Below are 17,217 nucleotides of genomic sequence, written 5' to 3' on the forward strand. Positions count from 1 at the left end.
CACCCAATAAATAACACTGGGTTTTTCCAACAGAGTTTAGATTTCATATTTCCACCACAGCATCAACACATTTGTTATTTATTTATTAAATGTGGGCAGATCATAGATTCATTTCATATTGAAGCTGGAAGGCAACTGGCACACTTACTCATTTTAAAGATGAGGAAACTGCTAACAGATATTAGTGACTTGTAGTGTGTTTTAGGGATTCAATTTTTTTTTAGATTAAATTGGATTTCTCTGTGTGGGTACCTTCTCACTAGATGAGCTAACAAACAGTACATAATAGCACTAGTTTATGGCTTGGGTTTTTTCATAATTCAGTTCATTGTGATTTCTAAGAAGGTTTCTGTTGAAAATAATTCTGGCTGAACAATAATATGATGGCAAATTAAAAGACAAAAAATACTTTATTGACTATTTAAATCAAGATGTTTCCTTTTTATTTTATTTTTAAAATTTTTCATTGATTGATTTGAGAGAGACACACACACATCAATTTGTTGTTCCCTTTAGTCATGCATTCATTGGTTGACTCTTGTTATATGCCCTGACTGGGGATCAAACCCACAACCTTGGCGTATCGGAGTGACACTCTAACCAACTGAGCTACCCAGCCAGGGCTAAGTTGTTCCCTTTTGAATATGTAGATAAATCATGTAAATTAGAGAAGAATTTAAGAAAATTTTTTAAGGAATAACAATTTTAGGTAGGCAATTGTAAGGAAGATAACAGTCATGCATGCCAAGGCTACGTGATTCTTCCACAGGCCCCAAGGTGAGAGGTCAATGCCCTGGTCTCTCAAAAATTCTTCTCCAGTACATCTGAAATTCAACAGAAAAAACACGAATACATTCTTAGCATCTGTCCAATTTTACTCAATACATTCGCTCTTCCTCAAAGAAGTCAATGAGTACTTACAAGTCTGCTTGATACCACACTAAGCAACCTGCATATAAGTTTAGTCAATCCCTAAAACAACTCAATGGGGTGGACACTGTACACATTTAAAAGACAAAGAGACAAAAGCTTAAGGAACTTAGCCAAGTTCCCAGACTCGCACTTTGAACCAAGTTACTATCCTCTCCTCTCCTCTCCAGGTTCATTTGGCTCCAAATCTACGAAGCTGCTCAATTCAAAGGGCAGAAATGTTATCAAGCAAATTTTCACTTATTCCTGAAGGGGAAAACCTCCGCTTTTACAGGTCACATCTAGGCCCTTACAGAACTGATCCAAGCTCTTCATAGAACTCATTACCCACAAATCAGCCATGAAAAGAAAGCAGGCTGAGAATCCCAAAACCAGAAAAAGGGGTGAGGAAGGGCTTCCTCACAGTCGCAGTCCGTCAGCTCTGGCACCAAGACCGGAATGAGCAGGGCAGACGCTCGGCCACAAGACCTCACCAGAGGCCCAGTCACCAGGTGAGGCCTCCGTGGCAGCTGGAGTGGAGCAGGATGGAGGAGCGCTGCCCCGGGTTAGATCAGCACCTGCTACTAAAAATACTGGGCACAGCCACAATTATTGTCTGGTACTACTGTTGTATGACTCTTGGAATTTAGCAGTTCCAAAACAATGTCATACCCGGATCAAAAAAGAGGGGTAGTGGTCAAGATAAAGAAATCTTCCCTTCTTAGAGGTTTCCTGGCAACACAGTTGACCCTTGAACAGCGTGGGGGGGGCGGGGAGGTTAACGCAGAGACTCCTACACAGTCAATAATCCACATGTAACTTTTGATTCGCCCAAAATTTACCAATAGCCTACTGCTGACCAGAGAAAAGTCGATTAACACATAGTTTGTATGTTATATGTATTTTACACTGCATTCTTACAATAACATAAGCTAGAGAAACAAAAATATTAATAAGAAAATCATAAGAGAAAATATATTCACAGTATTTATTTAAAAATAAAGTCCCAGTATAAGCAGACCCATGCAGTTCTGTGTTCAAGAACCAATTGTACTTCAAAATCGCAATTTGTGTTGTTATGCAGTATTATTTCTGTTGTAAATAAATGGTCATGAGATTTAGGATACCAGTGTTCTCTTTTCTTCCATTAATGTATCAAAATCAAACCATTAACAATCATCAAATAGGAGAGTGTCATTTAATTTTTAAAACAAATCCTCTAATTTTATTAAAATCTGTATTTCTGTTTTACTGACATTAAGCAAAAAATGAGATTTCCTTCTCAGCTTACTGAAAGATGTGTTCCTTTCTCTAAAGGATACCGGCAGTATTCCAGGTTAGTTTAAAAAAGAAAAACAAAAACTGTGCAGACTTTGATTTCATGATGTCTCCTAAATGTAGGAGGAAGAGACAAGTGCCAGGGCCGTGGAAGAAAAATGTTCACTCCTTTTCCAAATCTTCTGCCCTTTCAGCTCATACTCTTTGCCATGGGTTCGACTCACAGGAAGCCGTAAGTTTATGGACTATACACATCACATGATTTAGACAGTGCATCAGTGTAAGGCCTTGCTAACAAATAAAAACAGCTCATTTTGTGTCCTGAAAATCAAATCTCACAGCCACAATCAAAACAGCAAAAGGATTTGTTAAAACAAACATCACATAAATACTTCCCCAACTTAAATACAATTTTGACTAGAGTAGAATATCTAGGAGTTGTACTGTACTTTCATATGCATTAATGGACAACAATGCACTTTACAGATAAGAAAACTTAGTCTCAGAGAAGCCAGTGTCCCTGAAAGGACTCACAAGCGCTCAGCCCAGTGGCCTTTCTCCATCACACCACACAGTAAGCAAGCCCATTTATGACACTGAATGTAAACTTACATTGCAAAGCTGCAGGTATTGTTTGCTGTGACATTGAGTCCCGGGCAGAAGTTTTGTCCCAAAAATTCATTGTGCTGCAAAGCCTATAACGCAAGGTGGAGTGGGCAAGGTAAATAGTTTTAGTTTCAAAGTTTCCAAAGAGTTATCATGAGATCATCCTGTTGGTTTAATCTTTATTATTATCTCTGGAAAAAAAAACAAGCCTCACATTCATAGTCTCTGCAACACCAGAGCAACTAAAATGATTTTTCCTGGCAATCAAGAGTACTAGGGATAGGATCTGGGGTTCTAACAAAGAAAATATTTTGCCAAGAGAGCTCTGTCTACATTACCACATAGCACTGTCATCCTTCTCTGCCCAGTGTTATAACCCCAAAACACTATCATTAAAACAATACTGTGGTACTCAATGACAATTGTCAATTTATGGTAACATATTTTATATGGTTCTTGTTTTTTAAATAAAAATCAGTTATAATTCTTGGGAATAGGAAACTTCAATATACTATATTAAGACACAGACAGTTTTCTTTATAGTTGATTAGATTCTAAAGCTAATAGTACCTGTGAATATTATACGGTCTTGGTTTTCCTTCTAATTTCCTTTTCAATATAAAACATGTACTCTAGGCTCCCATCCTCTCATGAATTTCCTTATTGAATTGAAAAGCAACTACATTTTGTACATCAGTTGGTCAATCTTCCTGCTTCACTATGAGCTATCTCCCGACCCTTCACCTCCCTCAAACCCCAGGGTGACTGTGGAAAGCCAGGTGATCATCAAGGTGACCCAAGGCTTAAAAGGAAACTCTCTTTCACTGCTCCTAAAATTCCTAGGAGACCTCCACAGCTCATGTCCAGCAACATGAGGTGGTCAGGCTTTAATCTGATATTCCTAGCTTAGGAAAAATAGACTAGTCATAGGGACAGAAGAGGACAACTTACCGCATAGCCATACCGAGGAATGCTCAAGTACTGAAGCCATGAGAGCCAAGGCACAATGGTTCTGAGGTTGACCAACAGCCCTGAAAAAATCTACAAAGAGCAAATCCCAACATCAGAACTGGTGGACTGGTGTCATGAAGAATTCTAAAGCCTACCCTCTTTAACTCCCCTACAACCTTGCAAACATTTCTGCTGAGGCCAATGTGTTCTTGAAATTCCTCTCACTTCTCTAAACACCATATCCTCTTTGCATGTGTATTCCCCTCTGAGCTGAGGCTGTTTGTGGTTTTAAAGAAATTACAGTGTATTTATATTTCATTTAATTAGAAGATTCATAATTGTCGAGGCTTTTACTTTCTCTGTAACTGCACACAATGGAAAGTCCATAGTCCTGACTATTCTAAAGATGCAACCACTATATGTTCCCACCAACAGACACACCAGCACATATCCTGAGCACCTCATGTGCCTCTATACTTCCTTAACACAGGAAGCTTTTGATCTTCAAGGGTTTGCATTCTATCTCCAAATGACCTTAGGAATAATTTGGGGATTAGAATGGAAACTTAAAGTAACTCAAAGTCTAGAACCAGTACAACATAATGTGAAGTGCATCATAAAATATAATCAATGCCTTCATTTCAGGCTACCAAAAAGCGGTACTGCCATGGAGACCCCAGGAAGGACCACTCCAGCAAGAGATGGCTACATAAGGAGAGGTTCATACAAAACTTCTCCTAATTGGCACTTCCCATGCTGGGATGGGCTTAACAAGGACAACGATGCTGGTGGGAACACATATTTTTCAACTTGATCTAACAAAGTGCATAATATGGAACATCTCTCAGTAAAATATGGTTTTACATATGTGTGTTTTTTATTAAATTTATTGGGGTGACAATGTTACATGTGGTTTTAAAATGTCTCTGTATAAACCATTAAATAATAAATCATAGCATCTAATATATCAAACAAAACATTTTTATATATTGAAGGACATTTTATTTATTGGATGACACTGGAAATATGTGCAAGGTTTTCCACATTCCCAATGATGTTTAGATTGGTAGTTTTCAATGGCAAGAGTATGCTATTTATAAACTTTTAAAGACATCGACTCCTACTCTAGCAGAAAGGACATGTGTAGTAAGTAAACAGGCTAGCATTCCTGTTTACCTGACATGTTATGGGCAAATGTGCTAACTGGTTCCTTTTACCTGTTCATTCATCTATATGCATGCAAAATTAAGGGCGTATAAGAACAGGATTAAGTAACCATTTTTAAAACAGGTAATCAGAAATATATTGATATAAGCAAATGTCAAGAACTCAGAAAGGCCCGGCCGGGCGTGGCTCAGCAGTTGAGCGTCAACCTGGGATCCAGGCGATCGGGGTTCGATTCCTGGTCAGGGCACATGCCTGGTTGCGGGCTTGATCAATGACTCTCTCATCATTGATGTTTCTGCCTCTCTCTCTCCCCCCCTCCTTTCTTCTCTCTGAAATCAATAAAGATATATTAAAAAAAAAAAAAAAAAAAAAGAACTCAGAAAGGAGGGGACCTAGGACTGTGTGGACTTTGGAATATTTCACTATTTTTAAAACACTCCTTTTCAAAATGTAGGAGGAATCAAGATAGACTACCCATGCCACCCACTGTTCTGTTTCTCATGGGACTTAGATTTTCCCTTGGAAAGTATTTGATCCAGCCCTGGCTGGTGTTGTTCAGTGGTTAGAGCGTTGGCCCGTGCACCAAAGGGTGGAGTTTTCAATTCCTGGTCAAGGGCATGTACGGGGATTGCACATTCCTTCCCTGGCCTCAGTTGGGTGCAGGAGACAACCAACTGATGTGTGTCTCTCAAATAGATGTTTCTGTCTCTCTCTTTCTCTCTCTCCCTCCCTTCCACTCTGTCTAAAAAATCAATGGAAAAAATATCCTCTGGTGAGGATTATAAAAAACAAAAAAGCAAAACAACAGATAAAGTATCTAATCCAAAAAAGAAACATCCCACCTGCTGGGGAAATAAGCCAGCAGTTCTCTAACACCAGGGCAGAAGTCAGACAATGACTCTGACTTTTTTTGTTGTTGTTGTTAATCCACACCCGAGGATATTTTTTCCATTGCTTTTCAGAGAGAGTGGATGGGAGAGAGAGAAACATTGATGTGAGAGTGACACATCAACCGGTTGCCTCCCAGGGAGCAAACCCATAACCTTTTGGTGTATGAGCGATGCTCTAACCACTGAGCTCAACACAGGGTGAACCTGGCATTTTTATGAGGGAATCTTCCAGTCAAATTTTTCAGTTTTTGCCTAGCTGGTGTGGCTCAGTGGTTAAGCATCGACCTAAGAACCAAAAGGTCACTGTTCAATTTTCAGTGAATGTACATGCCAAAGTTTCGGGCTTGATCCCCAATAGGGGGTGTCCAGGAGACAGCTGATTGATGATGTTGCTCTTTCATTGATGTTTCTATCTCTATATCCCTCTTCCTTCCTCTCTATCTAAAAATCAATAAAAACATATTTTTAAAAATATTTTAAAATAAAATTTTTCTGTTTTAAAGTTCCCAGTCATCAAGGTTTCACTGTATGTCACCAAGAAGCATCATTTAAAATCTCATTTGTATAACATGCTAACTAAAGTTATAGCAATTATATTAGAACAGTACAAAAAAAGGCTAGGTAAGGTCGAGAAAAAGCTGGTATGATCGGTAATATAAGTTATATTTTAAGATATGGCTTCCTTAAAGCTAAGATTCTCATTGACAAAATCCCCAAAACAAGTTGTCTAAGACAGGTAAATTTGCAGAAGGAACAGAGGAAATAATTACTTCTCAGAGAAGCGCAGTTCCGACTCACCATCATAAACACAAAAGACACGGTCGTGAGAAGTGTTGCTACGGATACCACACTCTGCCCTGCTGCTATGGCCATTGTCATGGAACTGGCCGTGTAAGCCACCATCATCAGGGTGAACATCATGATGAAGAAGGCCTCCACCACCGGTTTCAATCCTTAGGAAGAAAATGGGGGTTAATCCAACTGCCAGCTCACTGTGTACTAGGGATTGTTTATTGTGCAAATATTTTGAGAAATGAATATGAGATTTAAAAAATTCATCCTCTATTGAGCAACCCCTACTCACCAATTTTATTGCCCCCCATATAACTGTATAAAAATATCATAGATTTTTTAAAATACATCTTTATTGACTTCAGAGAGAGAGGAAGGGATAGAGAGACAGAAACATCAAAGATGAGAGAGTCATCGGCTGTCTTCTGCATGACCCTGCTGGGGATCTAGCCCGAAACCTGGGCATTTACACTGACCGGGAATTGACCCAAGATCTCCTGGATCATAGGTCAACGCTCAATGCTCAGCCATGCCGGCAAGGCACAGCTTTCTTTTTTGTACACTGCATAAGCACTTTTTCACGTAACCCCCATGCTCCCTGTTGTGTGATTATTACCAATTTCTGAGTGCCTGAGATGGAGGGCTGGAGGCAACACACTGGCCAGAATTCTACTGCCTTCTCTCTAAGAAGGAAATGTGTCGAGAGCACATGCTTCCCCCAGACATCGCCACATCCCTCACTGTTCGCTGTAACTGTGTCAGTGAAGACACTGGGAGATCAGGGTCACATGACCTCCCAGGAGTTTCACTGTCTGAGAAAGTGTTTCCAGAACCAAGGCTCTGAGACAACGTACCATAGAGCTTGGGCTTGAGGATGGGGTCAAATGAAGTTCACAGAACTACCGTGTAAACTATAACGGGCACTTATTATGGGTCATACACTCTGAAGGTTTTGGAGCAGCCATAAGAACACCAGTCAGGAGCTGAGGACCCAGGTTCTATGGCTAATTCTTTATGATGCACCCCTTATTTGTAAAATGGAGGCTTAAACTCAATCAGTGGATCTTCTCCATAGTGTTTTGTCAAAAATATATACATTTCTGGTGGGTGAGATTGTGTGTGTATATACTAGTGAAATATATGGAAATTCCAAAGCACTGAGTCTGGAGAGAAACCTAAACATGATGCACAAATGAATTTGTCCACATATATTAAAAAAGTATTTTTAGTAAACCAATAAGTCCCAAAGTCTCATTCTTTCATTATATATGAATATAAATAGATAGGTAATAAATACCCTACTCCAGCTCCTCTAGCACCATCTCAAATATTTTATTAATTCTTTCCATGTCTATATATGACACATACCATCACTCAGTAAAATATAGTTTTATACATAGGTGTATAGTTTTCCCAAACTAACTTTGGGAAAAGTCAACAAAAATGTCCTCAGAGGACAGTTATTTCAGAGTGTGCACAATAGGTAGATGCTTCCTTATGACGTGGCTTGGTCTAGGGTTTTGGGAACCAAAAACATGCTTGATGGAAAAAAAAAATAGCTTCCCCTCACATACAAGACTACAGGCCCATAGTTTTTGTCATATTGCTTACCTAACAAGAAGTATATTATACAAGTAAATATGATACTTGGTAACATCCTCATTGGTAGTATATCAGATAGCAGTTTCCCAAAGAAATAAGATGACACTCTGTAGTATCCACTGATATATTCATGGCTGAAAAACAAAAATTCATACCATGCATCCCACATTAGTTTAAGAAGGCACAGAGCAGGTGATTAAGCCATTCTGCTGCCAGAAGGGGTCTAAACAACTACAGCTCCTCACATCCTCCAGGTTGCCCCGCCACCTTCACCCGGTCAGCATCAGGCACCATCTCAGGTGCACGCTTCCCCGAGACGTCATTCCCAAGAGCTCTGTGCGATGACCCCTCGTCTCATTACAGATTCTCTCCTGGTGCCGCCCACTCTGCCTCAGAACCCCCACTCCAGGTGGCCGATTTCAGTGGTCACACAGGCTTTGCTTTCTCCCCACTGCTGATTAGGAAGAAGGTGGTGCCACTATTCTGCACGCCCCCCACTGCAGCTCCAGATAACTGAGCCTTCTCACTCCTTCCATTCTCGGCATGAAAAACAACATGGCACTTCTGCCTTCAGTGACTGTGCCTCCCAACCATACACCCCTGTCAGCCACCAAATCCTGTTCTCTCCCCAGTGAAGACCTCGGTCCCTCCTCTTCCTGACATCCTCCTCCTGCGATTCCAGACTCTTCCACCAACACCTTCATTCTTTCCCTCTCTGATGATTCCTTTCCCCCAGCATGTAAATATGGGCAGATCTCTTCCAACTTTGAAAAACACAAGAAACAGCCCTGGCCGGTGTGGCTCAGTTGCCTGAGTGTTGTCCCCATGCACCAAAAGGCTGCTGGTTCAATGCTCAGTCAGGACACATGCCCAGGGTTGCGGGCTCCTTTCCAGCTAGGGACTATGAAATAAGCAGCTGACTGATGTTTCACTCTCACATTGATGTTCTCTCTTACTCTCCCTCCTTTCTCTCTAAAAATCAATGAAAAGACTTAAAAAAGAAAAGAAAAACACAAGAAACAAACCAGCTACCTTCTGGCTCTTTCCATTCTCCCTTCCATTGAGGGCTAGGCTTGGTCTATATTCTTTGTCAACTTTCCCTTCCCACCTTCCATTTACAATTTAACCCACTACTTTCTCTCAATGGAGCCCCTCAAACTTTTCTAATGAAGGACATCATGACTTCTTATTTGCTTAAACAAAAGATCCTTTTCAGCCTCTATTTCTTGCATTTTCTGTTTATTTGCCTTTACTGGTCATGCCCTAATTTTTTTTAATGTTTTTTATGATATATATTTTTTATGTTTTTGTGGTTTTTAATATGGTTTTTATTGATTTTTTTAATTTTGAAAATTTTATATCATTTTTTCTGTCACCATTATCCCCCCTATGCCCTAATCTTTAATTATTAATTTTTTTTAGTAGGGGAGAGTGCAAACACAGCCCTCACTACCACATATGGGGAAATCGCAGGGATCAGTACATCCAGAGTGCAAGGTAAATGTGTATGCCCTAATCCTGAAACTCCCTTTTCCCTTGGTCTCAGGCCCCACATGCTCATGACTCCCTTCCCAGGCCCTGGCTGCTTTTTCTCAATGAGCACTGGTGATCCCCAGAAACCAATCCATGGCCCAATTTTGCATGTGACCAGTATGACCAACAGCCCTGACATTGGACAGCCCCCTTCCCAGAACAGAGACGTACTCACATAAACAGCTTCTTCTCAACCACGAAGAGCTCCACGGATGACATACTGCTGAAACACTGGTTGGTCGTCAGGAAGAAGAGCACCCCAGCTCTGTGATGAGAGAAGGGGAACAAAATACTGCAGTCAATTAAACATTCTTAGATCAATTCCTACCTGCTAAACTCTTTCCTAAAATGATATCTTAGGACATTAAACAACTGTTCAGGTTAAAATAGTGAGGGAAGGGAAATGTGAGTCCCCACAGGTCTCTCCACAGTGGTGCTCCTGGGACTCCATAGAGCAGTTTGAAATTCACAGTCCTGTGTTGCCATGGATCGAATTGTGCTCTCCCTATGTTGTAACCCTACCCCTCAAAGTGATATTTAGAGGTGGCATCATTAGAAGGGAATTAAGTTTTAATGGGGGTGGGGAGCCTCATGAGGGAATTAGTGCCCTTAGAAGAAAAGTGAGAGACATCAAAGCTCTCTCTGTGCTATTCAAGGACACAGCAGGAAGGCAGAAGACATATTTTCATCAAAACCAAACATGTTGGCACCCAAATCTTCAGAGTTGTAAGAAATAAATTTCCGTTGTGTAACCCACTCAGTCTGTGGTTCTTTGTTACGAAAGCCAAGGTAATGATTACACAGGTCATAAAAATGCTACTAACTTTAATTTTAACTAACGAGAACACAAGTACCATTCCCAATGTATGAACAGAGAAACACCCAAATAAAACCTGCAAAAGTTTAAGTTTTATTAAGCACTTTGTCAAAGTTGAGTTAAAAAGAAGTTAAGACATGAGGAGGCAAAATGAAAGAGTGGAGGGAAACCGTTATTGATACCTAATTATATACATTCACCACACAGTCATCAGAAGAACCTTCATATTTTCCTGGGCATCCCACTGCCAACATGGTTTCCAATGTACTCAAAATGAAAGCCAATCACCCGGCCGGGTGTGGCTCAGTGGTTGAGCGTCAACCCAGGAACCAAGTGGTCAGAGTTTGATTCTCAGTGAGGGCACATTCCTGGGTGGCAGGATTGATCCCAGTGGGGGCATGCAGGAGGCAGCTGATTGATGATGTTTCTCTCTCACTGATGTTTCTATCTCCCTATCCCTCTCCCTTCCTCTCTCTATAAAAATCAATAAAACATACTAAAAAAAGACAAAAGCAACCAGAACCCCTTGACTACATGTGAAACAGAGGAAAGTTTTCTTAAAAAATGAAAGCAGCCCGACTGGCCGTGGCTCGGCGATTCTGCGTTGACATAGGATCCAGGCGATCGGGGTTCGATTCCTGGTCAGGGCACATGTCCAGGTTGTGGACTCGATCCCCAGTGAGGGGTGTGCAGGGGGCAGCTGATTAATGACTCTCTCATCACTGATGTTTCTCTCTCTCTATCCCTCTCCCTTCCTCTCTCTGAAATCAATAAAGATATATTAAAAAAAAAAAAGCAAATCATGCTTATAAAGGAAAAATTAATTTGTGCACATATAAAAAAGGAAGACTATTAATGCTTCTCTATCAATAAAATAATTAAGGTTTAAAAAGGAAAGTACTCATTTCATCTGTACTTTGATAGAAGTATAAATTTTATGAAAACATCCCCGTAGCAGTGTTGGGTTTCCCTGCACAACCAAACCATTTAATTGAAATTGAGGATGTGAGTAGAAACCAAAAGAGATGAAGTTGTGCATTATTTAAATGACAAAATTGAGAGCATTTTAAAAAAATGTAAACCTGAGTGTACAACCCAAAAAACAAAGGGCCCATACACACTAAGAAATTGTTTTTAACACAAATAATAAGAATAAAAAATTAATTTAAAAATGTAGGCAACAGGCTGTATTAAAAGTAAATGTTTAAAAAAGAGAGAAGCAAATAAAAAAAATTTTTAAGAAAAAAAAGTAAATATTTATACAATAATGAATAACTGAAAAATAGCCAGGCCCAGTATACAAGCAGATACACACCTTGAAAGATACCAAAAAAAAGCCTAATATCAAAGTATTAGCTAATTTCTGAAACATGGAATATGGCAACATTCAGCTCAATTTATTGTCTTACATTTAACAGAACAATAATGTTCATAAGGATTTAAAACTAGTAGATATTGAAATTCTTTTTAAATTATAAAAATTTATTTTATAATACTAAGTACTTCTTGTTAAAGTATTTTAATATATTCTAATTCTTTTCAAGCTAGTAGGCCATGTAACAGTTTGAAAAATCTGAATCCCATCTACTTCCCCATTAAAAACAAATAAAAAAAATAGAAAGGAAATTAACTCACAGGGAATAAAAGAAAAAAATAGATAAACTGGACTATGTCTATCAAAGAACACTTTCAACAGAGTGAAGACAACCCACAGAATGGCAGAAAATATCTGTTAATTTGTATCTGATAAGTGGTTAATATTCAAAATATATAAAGAACTCTTACAGCTCAACAATATCCAATTAAAAATGGGCAAAGAACTTGAAGAGACATTTCTCCAAAGAAGACATTCAAAAGGCCAAGAACCACATGAAAAGATGCTCAGCATCACTAATCACTAGGGAAATACAATTCAAGACCACAGAGATACCAATTCACTATTATAATGAAAAAGAGTGAGTGCTGCCCAGGTTGGGGAGAAACCGAATCCTTGTGCACAGCTGGTAGAAATGCAAAATGGTGCGGCTGCTATAGGAAAACAGGATGGGAGTTCCTCAAAAAAATTAATAGAATTACCAAATGATCCAGTAACTCCGCTTCTGGGTGTATATCCAAAAGAATTTCAAGCAGAGACTCAAACAGATAGTTACCTGTACACCCATGCTCACAGCAGCATTAGTCACAACAGCCAAAAGGCAGAAACAGCCCATGTCTCCATGGACAGATAAAGGAGTGAACAAAATGTAGTGAGTAAAACAAATCAACAAAATGTTACAAAGGAATATTATTCAGCCTGTAAGAGGAAGACATTATGACACATGCTACACATGGATGAGCCTTGAAGACATTATGCTAAGGAAAACAAGCCAGTCACCCAAGGACAAATGCTGTGTGGTCCACGTGTATGAGGGGCCTACAGAAGTCAAACTCAGAGCCAGGAAGCATCACGGTGGTTTCCAGGGGCTGGGGAAAGGGGGACAGGGAGCTGTTGTTCGATGGGCACAGAGACTCACTTTGGGAGTAAGTGTCCTGGAGTTGGATGGTGGCGACTGCACAACAATGTGAGTGTCACTAATGCCACCGAAGCGCACAGCTAAACCTGGACAGGAGGGTACGTTTTATGTTCTGTGCATTTTACCACCATATATATAAGAAAATAACATTTCCATGCAGCTTTCAATCCACTGATTTATCCTACTCCTCACTTTGTCCTGTACTTGTCTGAAATTCAAATTTGTAATAAAAGTTCATAACCTTGAACAAAGTAACAGTACTTTCTTAAAGTCAAGGTCCAAATGTGCTTACCTATTCTGGATTCCCGTAGAGTCATTTTTTAGGCCATAGAAAATGGCACCGATAACCAGTCCCAGGATAACTGTTACAATTATCTTTTCAAAAAAAAAAAAAGAGTTTTAGTTAAAGGTAAAAACTTAACATACCATTTATTATTTTAATATAGATGGCTATAATCAAATCTCTCTATTGAAATACATCATTTAAATGGCTTGGCCAAAGTATTAATATTGGAAAAATATAAAACAGTGTATGCTATTAGACTGCCTTCTAAATTGAAATAAAAATAATTTATCAGTGTGTTGGGGAGACTGAAGGAGAACAAAGTAGAAGTAGAACAAAGTGGAAAAGCTAGATTCCTCCAGGGGCTGCCCAGGCACTGCCAGTTCAGGGTCCAGCTCGGGCTGCTAACCTGGGGATGCCACAGAGAGCAGGGGAACAGTGCTGGCATCGAGCAAAGTTGTTGGGGCAGGAAATAAAATTCAAGTGGCTAAGAGCTCTGTCCTGAACTCTCAACCTTTGTACGAGTGAACATGCATCATTTTATAATACTTTAGGAGGTTCAAGTGAAAGCAGGATAGCTTTACTCTGAACATTAAAAATAAATACAATTTTAAAAGCACAATAAAACTTATAAGACTTGAATTTTGCACAATAAGGAAGTAGGGGTAACATCATTTTGTTTTTAATATTGATAAAATGTGTCTTATAGACACACCCAAAAAGTTAAGGATATAATTTATTAAATGTTTAAGAAAATTCTATTTATTGTACTTTTAAATTGTATTAAATATAAAAATATGAGAAACGGTAATCAAAGAAAAATAAAACATCCCACCATGTACCTTTGCACCTTCGATGTAAAAAAACAAAAACAAATCTCAGTACTACAACTGTGCAATGGTATCAGATTTGAAGTAACTTGTCAAGCGCTCTTTAGACATGAGCAAACCAAGTTGGAAAGCAGGACCATGATCTGTGAAGGCTGCTTTATGAACACCACAGTCTGGAAACATGATTTGAGATGGCCTTAAAAATTCCTTTGCTAATAAGACAGTAAGCAATTTTACAAAAACATCTATTACCCTTGCATATTTTAATTACCCTCAGAAAATATGTACTTCATATTGACAGATCAAGCTTCTGAGTGAGTGATGATGCCTCCATCAACATGTATACAAGTCTGTGTTTCACACAGTACAATGTTAAGAATATTCTGACTTTTAAACTGGACACTCCCCATGCTTTGTTTCTTTTGCATGCAAACTTGGTATTTTAAACTAACAGAGTACTGGTATTATCATAGGATGTTTCCTAAAGATTTCAAAGTTCTAAAAATATTTTCAAAGTCAGCTTTCAAACATATTGGTAAAATGATTGATCCTGCAATATTTTTATGCTTTTACAAGGTGTACCTATGTTATTCTTTCTTGTATTAAAAAAACAACAGCCCGGCTGGGTGTGGCTCAGCGGTTGAGCGTCGACCTAGGATCCAGGCGATTGGGGTTCGATTCCCGGTCAGGGCACATGCCCGGTTGCGGGCTTGATCAATGACTCTCTCATCATTGATGTTTCTATCTCTCTCTCTCTCTCCTTTCCTCTCTCTGAAATCAATAAAGATATATTTAAAAATAAAAAAATAAAAATAAAAAAACAACAACAGACAAACACTGTGCAATGGAGTAGACAAGAGGACCCTACCCATGTATCTGTGTATCTGGCTTCCAGTCTGAACAGAAAAAGAAAGCAAAAAATTCCCTAAATATGTGATTGCATCTTTGTTCAAATGTGCTTACGAACATTTCTTGAGGTGAGTTCTGAGGGATGTTTATGGCCATCACTACAAAAATTAATCCATACTCAAATGTTTACCATGCTAATAGAAACAATGAATCTCCAAGATATATAAAAATGTTTTCCAAATTGATTTGATCAGAACACACATAGCACTTTCTGTGAACATTAAATCTTCTTATACAGATAATCTATTCCATCTAAGATCTTCCAAATAAAACCTCTGGTAAAATGCATTATCAGAGGCAAATTGTGACTCATATAAATGACTATTTCAAACCTAAGTACAGCTGTAAGACTACAGATACAAGATTTATCAGCAGAAAGCCATAAAACATTTTTATAGCTAAACATTCAAATACTTCAAGAAGCAAATGACATACAGGCAAGATTAAAAACCCAAAAACGGTGGTTAATAAAGCTATGGCCCTCAGGCCAAACAGGACACTTCACCTATTTTTCAGTCTACAAGATAACCTATTTTTACCTTTTTTTTTAATGATTGAAAAAAAGAGAGAAATTTATATGATATTCAAATACTAACAGATTATTTGAAACTTATATGAAATTCTGATATCAGTGTCCATGAATAGTTTAATTGGAGCACAGCCACACACATTTTTTTACATATTAATATGATTGCTTTCTCCCTAAAATGACAGTTGACTACATGACGCAAAGACCACACGGCGTGCAAAGCCTAAAATATGCCCTATCTGGCCCTTTATAAAACAGGTTTGCCTACTCCTACCCTAAGCTAATATTCCATAAATCTGAGCAAGAGCTGTAACACCCCCGCCAATCAGATGCTCAGAGATACAAGGTTGTCTTGTTCTATGAGATTGCCAGGGCTCTGATCATTGCTGGAATTGTGTTCACTGAGGAAGCAAATAGGTTGCACATGTGACCTGGGGGTACTAGCCTTGGGTTTGCACCTGAAGGGAGTCTAGCACCAAAAGATACAGAATGGTGGTGTAGTAGAAATAGTTTCACACTCCAACCACACTCTGCCCAGAACTACAATGTGTGTGACTTGGATAAGACACCTAAAAAACACTTTTACGGGCAAGAGATATTGAAGTTATTTTCCAAGTAAAAAAAGGTGATGCATAAATCACACTGAAGAATGAACTCCACCCATTACATCGTCTCGCTGTTGAGCAATGGGTAACCAGACTGACCCGATGCACCAGACTTGTTTCCAAATGACATCAAATCCACTCTAAAAGTATAGAAATTTACTCTTGGTTGACAGTGTACAAAAGTGCTCATGTTCTGACAGAAGTGCCAAATAGCAAGTGCCAAACATGTCTGGTGCAATTAGCAGAACACCTCAGAGAGGGATGTAGGCTCTTAGTATTAATACTCAGAGGGCAATAGTACTAAAGTATGAAAATTATGGTGCTCATGGTAGGAAGTCAGCAATGGTTCATTAGAGCCAACTACGTACCATCTTTTAGCAGTCAACAGAAATTCCATGATCAATGATAACATTAACCACCCCAAAAGTAACTGGCTAATATCCTTAGAAATGATCACAAACAAAGTGGAAATACTAGGATTTTATACGACCGAGAGCTTGAGAATAACAGAAAAACACAAAGGAGCAACAATCAACAACTATCAACGGACCAGCCCAAAGGCGGAAAGAGCATTATTTCATCTCAATGAAGAGCAGTTTAATGTGACAGTGAACAGCCTTATTTAAGGGAAGTGGAGTCTGCTCACTACCTTTGTGTCCACGGCACATTGACTGAGGTGCCCACTGCTCTCCTGGATTAGAGCCCTAAGTGCACGAAGGTCCCTGATGAGGAGCAGCCCCGGGACACAGGCTCTGCCCGCAGACAGTGGCGGCCCCTCCCAGGTTCAGGTCACTCACTGACATCCAGCGAAGGCCTCCCTGACCACCCGATTTAAAATGCAACCAACCCTCCTTTCCCCCCCCACTTTCCATTTCCCTCCCTTCTCTCTCTCTTCCTTTCTCCTCTAACCTGCTTAAACTTTCTCCATGGCCCATTTCTCCTTCTGTCACACTATATACAGGGTGTCTCCAAAGATATATACACACTTTAACAGCTGATAGCT

The 17,217-nt window shown here is 39.3% G+C and overlaps 1 protein-coding gene across 3 annotated transcripts in view; it reads right to left on the bottom strand.

Moving 5' to 3' along the window:
- Window positions 1-393: 393 nt before the first annotated feature.
- The window catches only part of LOC308555250 (broad substrate specificity ATP-binding cassette transporter ABCG2-like), a gene marked incomplete at its 3' end in the record, with an annotated part of 67,720 nt that continues 50,896 nt past the window's right edge, over window positions 394-17,217 (bottom strand). For 2 of the 3 annotated variants that reach the window (XM_081133273.1, XM_081133272.1), the window contains exons 10-16: window positions 13,351-13,433; window positions 9,904-9,993; window positions 8,205-8,329; window positions 6,600-6,754; window positions 3,745-3,834; window positions 2,800-2,882; window positions 394-824 (exon numbers count right to left, since the gene is read on the bottom strand). In XM_081133273.1, coding sequence (XP_080989399.1) covers window positions 677-824; window positions 2,800-2,882; window positions 3,745-3,834; window positions 6,600-6,754; window positions 8,205-8,329; window positions 9,904-9,993; window positions 13,351-13,433 — 774 coding nt within the window. Of the gene's footprint in view, window positions 825-2,795; window positions 2,883-3,744; window positions 3,835-6,599; window positions 6,755-8,204; window positions 8,330-9,903; window positions 9,994-13,350; window positions 13,434-17,217 lie in introns of those variants that run through there. The other variant, XM_081133274.1, reaches the window with a different exon arrangement.

Source organism: Miniopterus schreibersii (assembly GCF_964146895.1).
Source record: "Miniopterus schreibersii genome assembly, chromosome: 1".
NCBI lineage: Eukaryota > Metazoa > Chordata > Mammalia > Chiroptera > Miniopteridae > Miniopterus > Miniopterus schreibersii.